At 37.8% G+C, this 15711-nt stretch overlaps 2 protein-coding genes across 5 annotated transcripts in view; one reads left to right on the top strand and one right to left on the bottom strand.

The window, feature by feature from the left end:
* Nucleotides 1-372: 372 nt before the first annotated feature.
* hsdl2 (hydroxysteroid dehydrogenase like 2) lies at nucleotides 373-9496 on the bottom strand. The gene is made up of 11 exons (XM_079861885.1): nucleotides 9337-9496; nucleotides 8362-8525; nucleotides 6057-6155; nucleotides 5848-5962; nucleotides 5629-5732; nucleotides 5417-5515; nucleotides 3289-3483; nucleotides 3044-3115; nucleotides 2791-2931; nucleotides 684-812; nucleotides 373-601 (listed from the first exon to the last, which is right to left on the bottom strand). Exons 1-11 carry the CDS (start codon nucleotides 9471-9473, stop codon nucleotides 489-491), a joined length of 1368 nt encoding a protein of 455 aa, XP_079718011.1. The 5' UTR covers nucleotides 9474-9496; the 3' UTR covers nucleotides 373-488.
* A 581-nt stretch (nucleotides 9497-10077) lies between these two features.
* The window catches only part of ptbp3 (polypyrimidine tract binding protein 3), a 70685-nt gene continuing 65051 nt past the window's right edge, over nucleotides 10078-15711 (top strand). Inside the window, exon 1 of one of the 4 annotated variants that reach the window (XM_079861879.1) lies at nucleotides 10078-10096. In XM_079861879.1, the coding sequence (XP_079718005.1) occupies nucleotides 10091-10096 (6 nt within the window). In that variant the 5' untranslated portion in view covers nucleotides 10078-10090. Of the gene's footprint in view, nucleotides 10097-12692; nucleotides 12786-12825; nucleotides 13018-15711 lie in introns of those variants that run through there. The other 3 variants (XM_079861882.1, XM_079861880.1, XM_079861883.1) reach the window with 3 other exon arrangements.

Raw genomic sequence — 15711 nt, 5'->3', positions numbered from 1 at the left:
ACTGTACTGACGCTTAAAACATGGTTTTATAACCAGTGGCTTCTTAAAACCACTTTCAAGATGGATAAATCAAAATACATAATCAGTGTCAATGAGTTAAACCTCCATCCCTCAGAGAATACTAGAGTTATGATAGTAAAACCACTGTTACCAAAAAAAGAAAAAATATAAATAACAGATTCGCAAAGCTTCTTACACTGTTTGCATGAGCTCCTATATTATTTTGGCTATTTGTGGTTTTACTGTAGCTATAGTCATTATGGTATGTTGGTGGAGTCATGGTCATTTTTGTAAGAGATTGTTAATTCTGCTTTTTAGAATGATGTTGCAATGACAAATCTATTAAATAACATGCAGTGAAGAAAATGTAACTAAAGGAAAATCCTTTATTAAAATGACTATCATGTGGACAAATGGTTTAATGAAAACAGTGATATAGAAAAGAGATCATGTACATCATATGTAAGGCATCAGATTGAGTGATCATATCACAGCTTAGACTTCATCATGGCCATCATCTTCTCCAGTTTGATGGCAAGGCCCATGTCACCCTTGATCTTCAGCTTTCCAGACATGAAGGCCATGGTCGGCTTTAACTTCCCTATGGATGAAGAACATGGTTTCCATCAGTGCTTCCAGTTATGTCAGTAGTGTGTGAAGTGCTTCACCAACACATTTTATACCTCCGAACATCTTGACGAAGTCTGCGCTGTCCATCGACATGACGACGTCAGCTTTGACTGGCGGTTCCCCATGGCCGGCACTTCCGGCATCATTCTTCAGGTCAATGTACCAGACTCCAGCATGCTCGCCTGCCAACCCAGCCAGAGAACTTTGTTAATACAGCACAGATGAAATGGATCCACAAGTGCAGTTGAAGTATTTCCTATTAAAACAGGAAGTTGGGGCAGGACATATGTGGCTTGTCCATTTTATTAAGCCAATAGCCTTTAGTTAACCTCACAACCATGAATCACAGCCAACATGATTTGATACTGCTAGCCAGAAGTATGTGATTTTAGGGGGTGGAACATAATCATTCTGCACAGCCTTTGATTGGACACAATTTATATACACCTGTGAGTTTTCCCAGAAAAGAACTGAAATACTGCACATTTTAGTGCATATCTGTGGATATATATACATATTTCCCTATTATGGAAGCCCATATCCAGCACATAGGGGGAGAAAATCATGATTTGGTAAATCGTAATTATGACTAAAAAAAAAAAACGCAAGCCATAAGTTAACACTTATGACATAAATTGAAATTATGAAACACCAAGTCATAATAATTAGATAAAAATTACGACAAGTCAATTTAATGAGATAAAAAGTCGAAATTAGAATAAGTCTAAATTATGACATAAAAAGTCATAATTGTGACATCTTCCAATTAGTCGTGTGAAAAAGAAAGTGCACCCTTTTGAATTGAATTCTATTTTATGTATCAGGACATAATAAAAATCATCTGGTCATTAGCAGGTCTTAGGTAATGATGAACAACAACACATGACATATTACGCCGTGCCAGTCTGGAGGGATTTTGGCCCGCTCTTCTTTACAACGTTGCTTCAGTTCATTGAGGTTTGTGGGCATTTGTTAATGCACAGCTCTCTGAAGGTCACGCCACAACATTTCAGTCGGGGTTGAGGTCTGGACTTTGACTGGGCCATTGCAACACCTTGATTATTTTCTTTTTCAGCCATTCTGGTGTAGATTTGCTGGTGTGCTTAGGATCATTGTCCTGTTGCATGACCCCGTTTCGGCCAAGCTTTAGCTGTCAGACAGACTCTAGCATTTGACTCTAGAATACTTTGGTGTACAGAGGAGTTCATGGTCGACTCAATGACTGAAGGTGCCCAGCAGGTCCTGGGGCAGCAAAATTTTGCGATTTCTCTGAGCATTGCACGGTCTGACCTTGGGGGGAATTTGCTGGGACATTCACAACTGGAATATTGGCAACTGTCTTGAATGTTTTCCACTTGTGAATAATCTTCTTCACTGTAGAATAATGGACTTCAAATTGTTTGTAAATGGCCGTACAACACTTCTCAGATTGATGGCAGCAACAACTGCTTCTCTAAGATCATTGCTGATGTCTTTCCTCCTTGTCATTGTGTTAACACACACATAAAGGCCACAGACCAGCAAACTGACAAAACGTATGCTTTTATAGAGGTGATCACACTTGCTGATAATCAATTACTCAAAGAATTTCTTAATTCCTATGGAAGCAGTAAGAGTGTCCTTCGTTTGTCACCCATGGCTTCTCCATTTGGCTTTATTTTTGTTAAATAAATAATGACACAATGTAATATGTCATGTGTTGTTGTTAAATTTCTAAGACCTGCTAAGGACCAGATGATTTTGAATTATGTCCTGATATGTAAAACCATAGTATTCTAAAGGGTGTACTTTCTTTTTCACATGACTATGTCTTATTTTGAAAAAGTGGAAATTGATACACTAAGTTACTAAGTCTAAATACTAAATTATGATACAAAAGTCAGCTATGATTTTGACTTTATCTCTTAATTATGACTCACCTCAATTTTACCTCAAAATCAGTATTTAATTCCAAATAATGTTATAATTGTGACTTTTTATGTGATTATTATAATTTACCAAAGCATGTTTTTTCTTATGTGGCAGAAATGGGCTTCCAAAGCCTATTTTTTATTATTAAGTGTAACATTTTTTTTTTGAAGAGTGTTAGAAGAGAGCACACACTCAAAGCCACAAAACTTCAAAGGAACTCAAATGGTTTAAATGAGATTTCATAACTACCTGATAAATCGAATCTGAACACTCCTTTTGTGGTTTTCACTATATCTGGACTGAGAATTCCTCTGATTATGTTGAACATCTCAGAAATAGGTCCCACGGTGGCAGAATCAGCTTTCCCACTTTTGAAAGCCGGAGTGGCACCTGAAGGGGGAGTTAAAATGAGTCGTCTTCTGAAGTACGCTTGAGAATGGAAGTAAATTAACCAAGTAGAACAAAAACGGATGAAATGTGTTGGTTATGCCTCATAACTCACCATGCTGCTCCATTTGCTTGGCTAGATCCTCTGGCTGTTCATCCAAGAAAAAGTCAGGAAGCAATGAATGACCTAAAAAAAAGGAAATATATTGTGTCGTGTCGACACAAGTTCAAAGTTTCCTGTAATACGACATATGCTATAACTGTCATGTTATTGTATACAAGGTCTAAAAAATACCAGAAAGGCCTTTGAATAATGATGGAATAGAAAAACTATAATTTACCATTTTAACATTTACCAACCTGGCTCAACAGCATATATATCAAAGTCCTTAATGCCCTCCTTTTTGAGAATGTCCTCATCAATAACAAACTGTCCCGTGAAGCTGGAGGGTTTTTCCAGGATGGCATAGGCTGCATCAGCCATGATCTCAACCTTCCTGCACTGTTTACCAATCCCAGAACCACCCAACATGTCCATAGCAGCCGTCTGGATGGCTGAAGGTTGATGATGCATAAAGAGTAATTCAGTTATCATAGTCGATTTTGACTAAGGATGTGTTCACAACTTCACACTTGTAGTTTGGTTCGCTTAGTTCATTTAATCCGGACAAAAAAAAAACATTTAGTCCTGGTCCGCTTAGCGTTCACATCGGCATTTTAACACCGAACCTAAAGATACTGAACCTAAAGGCATAGAGATATGTTCACAACCTGATTGGTCGTCTTTTATGACGTATATTTTGAGACCGAACTTACCGAACACCCAAACCAATGCTGTGTTCTGGGCTAAATGCTCTCGCTGTGTGTGCGTAGCTACATATGATGGTATTTTGAGCAGCTGAGAACTCGTGAAGAGCTTATAAAATGTGTAAAGGAGTCAAAACAGCGTCAGGAATCCCTCCGTCACACACATGAAGATCTGCTGTGAGGAGACACGGTTCTGACGCCTGAACTGAGATGGGCAAAAACTATATGCTTGAGCTTTCTGTCCTTTTTAGGGTCTCATCTTCCTGTTTTTGGTTAGTTTACATGTCTTTGGTCCGTGATGCGTTCATATTTCATTCTAATTGTCCCAGAGTTTGTTTGGAAGTGGAGCGAGATCTTTTCAGTGTCTCGGTCCTCTTGTTTGGTGCACCAGGGTTCAGACGGCAGCGTTCACACTTACTCAAATGAACCGCACTAACAGAGCAATCGCACCAGAGTTCGCTTTAATCCAACCAAACATGCCAAGTGTGAACACACCCTTATATTCAATTCCACAGCAAGTTTCATATTGCATATCAATAAAAGGTTCAGCATGCCACTTTGAAACAACGGCACGTGCACCAACTCTCAATGTTTTTTGGAAGCTCAAACTTGCTCTCTTTGAGCTTCCGCTGACCATATTTCATGAGATCTATATAAATGCATTGATCAATGTTTCTATGTGAATAGAAGCCTAAATCAAATATCATCAGAAAAAGCGATCGTAACTCTTTAGAAGATTTAGATTAAACCGCTTGACTCATATGGATTACTTTTACAATTGCTGCATCCAATTCGCATACTATCTGTCCTAAATATTATTCGAAATTAGAATTAGCGTGTCCCAAATCGTAGTATGTTGAAATGAGTTTTCCAAAGATAACCGGAAGGTCTACTTTTCCCGGTTAGAATCCGACGTGCAGATCGATGCGCACTCTAACAGCTAATATTGCCCACAAACCATTGCGCTTTGGACGAGGATGCGATTAGAACTACAAACACGGATAAAAAGTGTTAAAAACTACAAACATGGTGGATGTGCGAGTTTGACGGTTAAGTAGAGAGGTTTAAATAAGGGAGTTTGAATGATTCATTATTAGTATCTAACCGGAGAAAGACATTTATTCAATGTTATCCACATTATATTTAATCTGCAACAGCATTGTAAGTTTTTATAAAATACGTTTGGTCATTACCTTTTAAATGCATCAATGCGCAAAAACACATGAGGAGAGACTCCACATGAATGACCCACGACTGGCAGATCAACCATACGGTAGGAAATTAAATTCAACTGAATGTTGAGGACTACAACTGTGACAAGATGATTGACAGGGCAGTTTAAACGGCGACAGGAAGCACGTAACTGAGCGGCACAGCTGTCCGCTGCAGACGCAAGTCGTATGTCCCAAAGCTTCTACTCTGTTACACACTCAAAATTATGTACATACTTTTATGGCATAGTATAAGTAGGTGAATTGGGGCGCAGCAAATGCCTTTTTGAAGAGTAAAAGTTTTGGTTTGCGTGGACTTTCAATGGAGGTACAGAAAACTCTCAGCTTTCATTAAAAATATCTTCATTTGTGTTTTGAAGATGTACAAAAGACAGAGTCAGCAATATCGACTCATCCATTAATGATCTCCTAATTTAATTATTTAACGACTGAAGTATGAAACCCATTACCTGTCTTGGGCCATAAGGCATTGACGGCAATAGATCCTCTGAACTCTTCGGCCATTCCCAGTACACACATGGACATGCCATACTTTGCCATAGTATACGCTACACAGACATGATGAAAAACAAAATCAGTGGCATTATTTGTCACCCATGTTTAGTGGTAGTTTAAATCCGAAGGCTTTGAGCACAGAATGTGAGAACGCTCCTCCGCTCACCCGTGTGATTTTTGAACCAGACAGGATTGAGGTTGAGAGGTGGGCTGAGGTTAAGTATGTGAGGGTTTTTGCTCTTCAGAAGATGTGGGATACACAATTTAGACCTGTAATGAAAACAGAGTATTGTGTGTTCAAAAACAGACATTATCTGTGAAACACGATAAATGTGAGATTTATTGCAATCAGCTATGAATCTCAATACATAATGCTTCTACTCACGTCAGGTACGTTCCCCTGAGATTGATGCCCAGCATAAGGTCGACTTTCTTCATTGAAGTCTCCAGAGTTCCTGTTAAATTGATGGCACTGGCATTGTTGACCAATATGTCAATCCCTGTCATCAGAATGAAAAACAAATTAGAACGAAGCAGAGCGCTAAAAATGTGCACCGTCTAAGAAGAATAGATATTTCAAACGCTGTAACTCGCCTCCAAATTTTTCCACAGCCTGTTCCACGGCATCGTTGATCTGCTTCTCATCACGGACGTCTACGATACACGGCAGTGCTTTCCCTCCTGCAGCTTCAACTATCACACAGACATTATCTGGTCATAGTCTTTTCACATAAAACATAGTAACTGCAAAAAAAAAAAAAAAAAAAAAAAAAAAAAGTACAAAAACTGCAACAAAGTACAGTGTATTATGGGAGAATGAACTACTCATCCGCAAACCATTGAGAATGATGTAATAGACTTAAAGGGATAGTTCACTTTGAAATTAAATTTTGATATGTTTTAGCTTACCTGAAGGGCATCCAAGATGTAGGTGTCTTTTTTTCCGCAGTAGTTTCAATTTTGATATTTTTAGGTCAAACCGTTCTTGTCTGACAGTCATATCATGCAGGTCTGTGGTCACGGTCTCAAAGAGCATGCACAGAGTCCAAATTAAAACAATTCCCCAACGTCCAAATTAAACAATTCCCCATCGTAAGTACACATTGATGGCCTAAGACACGAAACGAGCGGTTTGTGTGAGAAAACGAACAGTATTTATATCGTTTTTACCTCTTATAACACACCCACGTCCAAGTGATCTGAGGGCGCGGGCGCTTCCTGGTGTGTGACGTGTACGCAGACTGGTGCATAGATATATATACTAGATGTCGCATTAAAGACATTCGTTCCAATGAACTGCCGTAGCCAAGGCGACATCTAGTGTATATATTTCTATGCACCAGTCTGTGCACACGTCACACACCAGGAAGCGCCCGCGCCCTCAGATCACTTGGACGTGGGTGTGTTATAAGAGGTAAAAACTATATAAATACTGTTCGTTTTCTCACACAAACCGCTCGTTTCGTGTCTTAGGCCATCAATGTGTACTTACGATGGGGAATTGTTTAATTTGGACGATGGGGAATTGTTTTAATTTGGACTCTGTGCATGCTCTTTGAGGTGGTGACCACAGACCTGCATGATATGACTGACAGACAAGAACGGTTTGACCTAAAAATATCAAAATTGAAACTACTGCGGAAAAAAAGACACCTACATCTTGGATGCCCTTCAGGTAAGCTAAAACATACCAAAATTTAATTTCAAAGTGAACTATCCCTTTAAAGCTGGCATGAAACGACAGTGTTTTTTCTCTATTGTGACGTATAAAAAAAAAAAAAATGTAGGGCGGGACTGGATTTCGTCCTCAGGAACTGATTGGATTGTAGGAAGTTGGGTGTTGCAGATCTGAAAGGCAGCTTGCAGTCAGTTGAGGAGGATATTGAGTGCCGAGACACACGTCATGAAGAGAACAGATGCCGAAAAAAGATTTGACCCCAAACTTGTGAACGTTACTGTGTGTTCAGCACTTCATGCTTCTATGGGAACTATGATAACTCCCTGTCCTGAAACCAGTTTGAGATGGCCTGTGCTTTTGTGTTTGATTGGTAGAACCAACAGCCAAACGCCCATTAATCAAAGCCCCCACCAGCAGCATGAATCCTTGGCCCTGTGACAGCAATCCAGAATTGTGGCAGTGGTGGGATGGTGCCTGAAATATTTTCTTGGCACACTTGAGGCCTGTTGACACCATTTTATCATCACTCCAATGAGTGTCACAGCCCATATACAAATGTAAACATATCAATACGAATAACACAAAAATACAATGATCACATCATTTGCAATGCTTCAAACCTCTGCTGGTGGCTCTCTCTTCAAGATTATGGGTAATGTAGAATTATACTGGGAATTCGGCTATTAAACGCAATTTTTAAGGAATAAATCTCAAAGCTGAGTTGAAAAGTTAAATACACAAGCTATCAGAAAAAAAAAACTTGTAAATCATCCATTCTGTAGTATTTATTTCTAAGAGGGCATTTACAAGACAAATAACATTTTTAATGCGTTTTGGCCGTTCATTTACACAACTGCGTTTTGGGGGCCTGAAAACGTTTCAAAGGTGCATGTTTTTGAAAATAATACCGTTATCGTCTCCATGTAAACTACAAAAATGTGAACTTCTGAAAACGATGCTGTCACGCGCATGTGAATAACATGTTCAGTTTATAGGCGTGTAGTGTTTCTTTTCAAAGTGAAATCGCCATCTACTGGCCTGGCATAAATAATGCAGCGTTTTTAATCGCATTCGTGGATCCATGTGAACAGGGATCGCTTTTGATAACGTTGTCGTCTGTAAGTGAAACTTTTCATAAACTCAAAGGAAAAACGTTTCAGTTTTTTACTACACCGTTGTCGTGTAAGCGTACGCTAACTGTGTGTAAGAGTGTGCGCTCACTCTCTGCTGCAGCTGTGTAGATGGTGCCCGGCAGTTTGGGGTGCACATCAGCGGTTTTGGCAGCGATGACCACATTGGCACCGTCTCTCGCAGCTTTGAGAGCAATGGCCTTGCCAATCCCTCGACTCGCTCCGGTAATGAAGAGGGTACATCCAGCCAGCTTCCTAAAATGAATGCATATAATCATATAATAATCTGATCATGTCATAATCAGTGCACTATGCAAACAATAAGCGAAACATAACTAATCAGAGATGGATATAATCATATTCTTATCAAATCTAAAGTCAAAGTCATGTGACAGACCAAATTCTACAATTTAACTTGCAATTTGTTTTGAAGACAGCAACATTTGAAATTAAGTCATGTTTCATAATGGTTTCCAATATGTAAAATATTTGAGAACACACACACACACACACACACTCACACACACAGTATAAATATACAGTATATACACACACACATTAATAAGACATACAAAAAGAGCCACAAATACATAAAATATAAGGATACCCAATCTATTTATTATGAGTAATTGCCTTGTATTTGTGCCACTTTTTGTATCGCACATTTTTTGCACTTTTGAAGTCCGTTTTGTCCAAAGTATCACGAATCAAGAGCTGTATTTGCGTTGGCATTCCCTGACTCCTGCGCATGGGAAAGTAGGGTAAAGGTCAAATCATTCAAGTTTAGAAAAATACTATAAATATGTAACGTGAAACAGGGCTAATCTGCTGAAATGCCAAATCAATGTCAACATGTTGACATTGGCTGTGTATTATGGCTGCAAAGTTTTGACGAAACAGTCCAGCTCTCTTATGTCATTCACAACAACACAGGTCAGAAATCGCGTGAATGACTCGATACGAGTAAGTTACAAGTCTTTTAATACTAGTCAACAACAACATGATGTATTCAAGCGCAAAATTGTGCAACACGCGGCTTATCAGCAAGAATGAGAGTGAAACTCACCCAGTGTTCTGCAGCATTGTGATATCTGAGCTGTGAGCAGTAATGTGTCTAACATAAGACTCAAGCCAAGACCTCTGAATGAGAATGCAGGCTGCGAACTCGCCCTTTACTCTAGTGACAGACTCCACTGCGATCATTCACTCCACTTCCGGTAGAGTCATGAACGCGCTACTGTTTTTAAAGGAACATCCGAAATATGCAATAAAAGTTCTAATAATCAGCTAAAAAAGGGGGGGACAGAACAATAAAGAATACAAAGAAGGATCAATCACATAAATAATGGAACAAATTCTTTCTTGATGTACACTAGTATTCAAAGGGTCTCTTGAAGCTTTAATACACTGCCTGGTTGGTTTGCATAATGTAAATATGAACTTCAGCTAAGATTATAATAAAGAAGGTGTTTCTAATGTGCATCAGAGTTTGGAGGAATATTTTCTATTTTACCATGGTCTGTCTGAAATACTCGATTCTGATTAAATCTTTTAATGCACAGGTAGTTCCAGTCAGTTTAATCACCTTTCTGTATTAATGCGCTGTTTTCGTTGAATCGCACGCACACTAAATTGAAGATTGCGCTGCGTGTGCACAGAAACATTCAGGAGCACGGAAACTTCAATGCTTTTAGTTATAAAATAGCTTCGCAACTGAATCGCTACATTATATTTCTCAGCAACAAGGGGGTTACATCGCTATTTTAAAGTAGGCCTAATTAAACTCACAATTTCATTGTAGAGAGAGAGACGCTGAAGAGATGCAGGTAAGAATATCTCTCTCTCTCTCTCTCTCTCTCTCTCTCGATAATTAATTCAAATAAATGCTATAATTCATTCATTCGATTTAATGTACTGCTTTATCTCTGTGTCTGATTCAAATCGGACAGAATGCTAGATCTAACCAGCCGTAACTTAAATAACCAATTACCCTTCCGGTCAAATAACACGATGCAAACATCAATAACAGCTTTAAGTTGTCAATGCTGGCAAATGACCATGGTATAAGCGGAGTAATCCATGGCTAGCTGTGCATTAAACGATTTTAATGCACTCCACGTCGTGCATTAAAATCGTTTAATGCACAGCTAGCCGTGGATTATCCCTTACTTATAATTTCGTTACATTTATATCATGTTTGAAATCCTAATGTATATTTTTTAATTACTCTTCATATAAAAAGATAAAGTTAGTAATAGTAGTAGTAGTTTATTGATCCCAGTTAAATGATAATATTGTATCATTTAATATTGTATCATTCGTGACCTGAGGATATTGTTACAGCCCGACTAAATAATAACAATGATGCAATGGTTACTATTTATAAACAATACTAATAATAATATAAATGATTTATTAATACTAATATAGATGTTTTTTTTATTATTTCTATTTCTGCTGTCTCTGTGCAAAGTACACAGAGATCCAAGAGTTGCTGCAGAGCCAAAAGAGATCCAGCTCTCTGGACGTCATGGGTTGAGCTTGACCTGGTCCAGCTCCACCTCTGAGGATCTAATGGGTGGAGGGATAGAGTTATGGGTGGGGTTGGACCTTCTAGCTCCACCCTTCATGCCCAAATTACATCCAGAGCTCTTTCTCATTCTCTGTAATAACATTACCAGTTTATAGCACCCTCTATGTGTTGCAGAGCTGCGGTCGAGGTAAACATCATCCAAATATACATTGTTGCAATTATATGTGTACATAATAGGCCTACTTAATTAAATGATTTACCTCGTTTAGCTTTTTTTTTTTCATTCCCCTGGATTGCCTCGACCCCTGTGTCATGTTTGTCATCTACCGTGATTAATGATGGTTCCCTTTAAAAACACTTAGTTGACTAGTTGGCCACAATTGGCTAGTGTTACTATGCAAATCTGTAATTGTTTCAAGAACAAAGTTTCAATTGTTTTAATTTTAATTGTTTTAAATTGTTTCAATTACAATCGTAATGTAAACACCTTCACCGTGACATCCACCGTCTCTCAGTCAAGTAAACAGTATAGATATATAAACATACACCTATGATATAATTTAGGGGTTTTCGATCTTTTATAGGCCACAGGCCACCAAATATGATCTTCCTCGTGTGAGGGACCCCCATCATAAAATTTAAAAGTCAGCTATATATTTTCATGTATAAACACCCCATTAATACTGTGATTAATATTATAAATAATAAATGTGTGTAAATGTTATTATTTACATAACATTATTTGGATTACATTAGTTATTTTCCTTACTGTAGTACTACTGTTAGATATATATATATATATATTATTGATTAACATAAATTGATTTAAATATATATTTAAATCAATTTATGTTAATCAATAATCAAATTGAGTTAAGTCAGTCTGTTTCTCTTCACTTTTCCACGGACCCCCTAAGCACTCCCTTGCGGCCCCCGGGGGCCCCAGACCCCAGTTAATTAAACCTGGAGTAAACTACTGTATTACAATTTCAGCTGATTTAGATTCTCTGTGTTCTGGAATAGTGAAAACAGCAGGCTATGAATGTGCGATTACACAGTGCTTTTTTGTGACACACACGTTTCATGTGTGCACAAGACTGCAGTTCAGCCGGTCCAACAAGTGTAACAAGTTCCTACACGCTTCAGGTACTGAGTGGATAACATCTTTACTGCTGTCTTGATGTTATGTGTGTATAACAAATAGTCCTCATTATTAAAAAACAATGCTTAATCGGGTGACATTAATTAGTTAATAATTCAATGCACCAGAATGGTTTGTATGGTTGATAAGGAGTTCATTTTAGGAACACACTCGCAGCTGGAATATAATATAATAAAATATTATAGTATATAGCTATGTCTGTGTGTGTGTGTGTATAGTGTATGTATATATACACAGACACACACATAGACATATATAAATATATATACACACATATTATGTAAACTTTTGTTAGATGTGATTGATGGTTCATGGTTAATCGATTTGACAGCACTAAAAAAATTAAATAAGCAAAATAAAACAAAGAAAATTATAATATTTATTTATAAATAATTAAACAGATATCATTTTACAGACATTATTTTATTCTGTTTTTAAAGACTAGTCTAACCATAAGATAAATAACAGTTATATTTAATGTTTATATATGTTACAGTACACTAATGGGTAGAAAAAGGGATAACGATATAATGTATATGTAAATATGTTTCAGATCATATTTTACACATTTTTTTACTGTATGAAACAAAGTCTTTAAACATGATTATATATTAAATCCCTGCTTTAATCAATATATTCCAGGAACAAGATTATAGAGTTCCTAGTGCTGATACATCATCAAATTATCCAAAAGCACGCGCTGCGCTTGAAAACAGTGAACGCGCGGAACTTGTTGTCGCGCGCAATAACGAACTCTATATTGGTCCTTTCAACAAAACGTCCAACAACAACAATTATATTATTACGCGATTCTTCAAAGGTGTGTCTGCTGAAAGGGGGAGGCCATTTTGTACAGAGAAGCGTCTGTACATGCATGTATGTGTGTGTGTTCACTTCAGGAGCAGGAAGTGTGTGCGTGCCTTTGTGCTTGAGAGAGTGAATTTGTGTTGGGGAGTCGAACTGTAGTAACAGCAGTAACACCCGTTTCTTCATTTTCCTGTGCTTGCATTGTTATTTCACCTCGCCACTGTTTTGCTCTGTGCAATGGATGGGTATGTGAATTTACAGTGTCTTATTTTCCTATTACGCGCTTGTTGAGTTGCTCATGTATTGAAGTGTTTTCATTATTGTATGTAATGATAATAATGGCACGTCAGAAATGGCATGGGAGGAAAAGTGGGGGAGGGAGCAAACGTGTAAACTGCTGGAGATTTAACCTGAGAGTGCTTGTTTATTTTTAAATGCAAATGCAGTGGAAATATTAAATATCATTTTTTTTACTTTCGCTTTGGTTTGTATTAAAATCATGATGCGCTTGTCGCGTAACGTTAGGCTGTGGGTTAACAATAATCGGTTGATGTTGTTGAGATGCAAAATATGGGCGTATGGCACTGTGAATATACCATATAATCAAAGTTAGATTCAAGGAAGTGCGCTTGTTAAGAATTAAATGCCGTTTTGCTTGTGGCTTTTGTTGTACAATCATTCCTCGTTTGCTTTCAACCTTTGCTATTCAATATACACGACATGAATTCGAGGTGAATAGATTCGTGAAGTGGTAAGAATTAAGGAAATAAGAGCTCCTCGTGTGTTGCTGCCATTTTAAAGCCATTAAGGGGCGTTTCTGAAGCGAATCTGTCTGAAAACAGTGTTTCCTGGCGCTATTAGCGCTCCTGTTTTCATCCACCGACGCTCTCGAGTGGGTTTTATGTGAGAATTGTAAAAGAATAACGCGATGTTTATCTTTATATCGCGATATTATGTTTAACGACTTTTGCACAGACGGCGAGTCGACAAACAGCTGCCATTGTACGCAGTCGCGCGCCGCGTTTACAGTAACGTTATAGAGAGCTCGAGCGCTATTTATGGTTTAATTTGCCCGTTGTAAATGGTGTTGTGTAGTGTGCTTAACTGTCATTGTTTACACTCGTGTGCGTGAGCAAAATTGTGGTCGAGGGACTCCGTGGTGTTCAGATTATATTTTACTCACTTATTGTTGCTTTGCTTGTCCTCCTCTCTAGTGACTCATTTCTCCGAATCGGTTCTTTTGAACAGTCCGTTTTAAAGTCCCCGTGAAACCAAAATTGAAGTTTTTTGGCTTTTAGTATAAATGTTAGTCGTAATGTTATCTATAAGCTAGTGTGCTCCAAAACAATGACAAAATTCGCATTTAGAAGATAATCATTCAAAATGTAGTCTCTCATTTACGCCAATATGGATCAATGATTTTGATGACATCACTCTGCACTTCAGCTTCTCATCAGATTTGCTGTCCAATCAAATGCTCTCTAGAATCTGAAGCTCCGCCCCTACATTATAAAAAGTATAGTTGAAGCTGCTGCTGAAATCAGTCACTTGTTCACACAATTATACATGGTGAATGGTGCGCTGTGAACACCACCCTCTGAATTTGTTGCATTATGGGATTGAATAAGTGCACTCAATAATGTTTATTATGGTTTCAAACACCAGTATGAATGGCTGTCCCTTCAAATAGTCCACTATATTAGGGTGTAGCGGGCGATTTCGTACTACATTTGTCATGTTGCAATTTGACCAACAGCGTCAATTGCTTCGCTTCACTGCCATTCACAACTCCTCTACTGTGGCCTCATGGGATAGTTAAGTGTTCATTGGATGCACACTTCAGAATCTCTCCAGAAGTAGTGGGTCATCCGGGTACTTTTCCCCTACTGTTTTATGAATACTATGAATTCGGACATACTGCTCGACTCACGTACTTTGAGTTTTACACTTGCAATATAGTTTGGAAGTATATTTGTACGCAGGAATTCAATCCAGTTTAATGAACCAGTTCAACTGATTCATCTAAAGGATCAGGCTCAAAATGAAGGATTTGTTCAGGAATTGCTTGTAAAATAGGATTTAATCTAGTGCTGGGCAACGATTAATCGCATCCAAAATAAAAGTTTGTGTTTACATAATATATATGTGTGTACTGTGTATAATTATTTTGTATATATAAATACCCACACGCATGTATATATTTAAGAAAAAATTATTTATATATATAAAATATTTATATATAATATAAATTATATATATATATATATATATATATATATATATACAGTATATACATGCAAATATTTCTTAAATATATACATGCATATGTGTGTATTTATATATGCAGAATAATTATACACAATACACACACATCTATTATGTAAACACAAACTTTTATTTTGGATGCGATTAATCACGATTAGGCCTAATCATCGCCCAGCACTAATTTAATCAAAAGAGATATTCCACACCTAGAATTGCGCAAGTTGATTATGGTTTTGTTTGGTTAATGCTGAAGTGCCTCAATGTCTATAGGCTCATGAAAACATGTCACGTTGTCCACAAAGAACTGTGGCAGTTCCCATTATAGCATGTTGCACCTTTTTAGTGTGTTTGTCATCATTCACACATTGGTTGTGATCCTAGCAGTTAATGTAGTACAGTATACTATATATAAAGGACAGTTGCAGCTCTGCTGAAGTGAAAGCATTATATAGGCTAATTGTGCATTTTCACACTCCCAGGGGATTTCTACCATCAAACAACTCCCACATCTCCCCAGTGTGGGGATTACAGTCTGCTTCTGAAAGACCGAACACCCATTTTTTACTTTGCCTCTCTGTCTCTCATTGGCTTTTAATAAATGTGGAAGCTTGAGGTGTCCACCTGGGTGGAGGCGGAACTGAGGGGTTCAGTTTGTGTCACTTTAATTATAACAA

Source organism: Squalius cephalus (assembly GCF_949319135.1).
Source record: "Squalius cephalus genome assembly, chromosome: 24".
In the NCBI taxonomy this organism is placed as follows: domain Eukaryota; kingdom Metazoa; phylum Chordata; class Actinopteri; order Cypriniformes; family Leuciscidae; genus Squalius; species Squalius cephalus.
The sequence above is the reverse complement of the archived record's forward strand: the minus strand, read 5'-3'. Positions and strand labels throughout refer to the sequence as shown.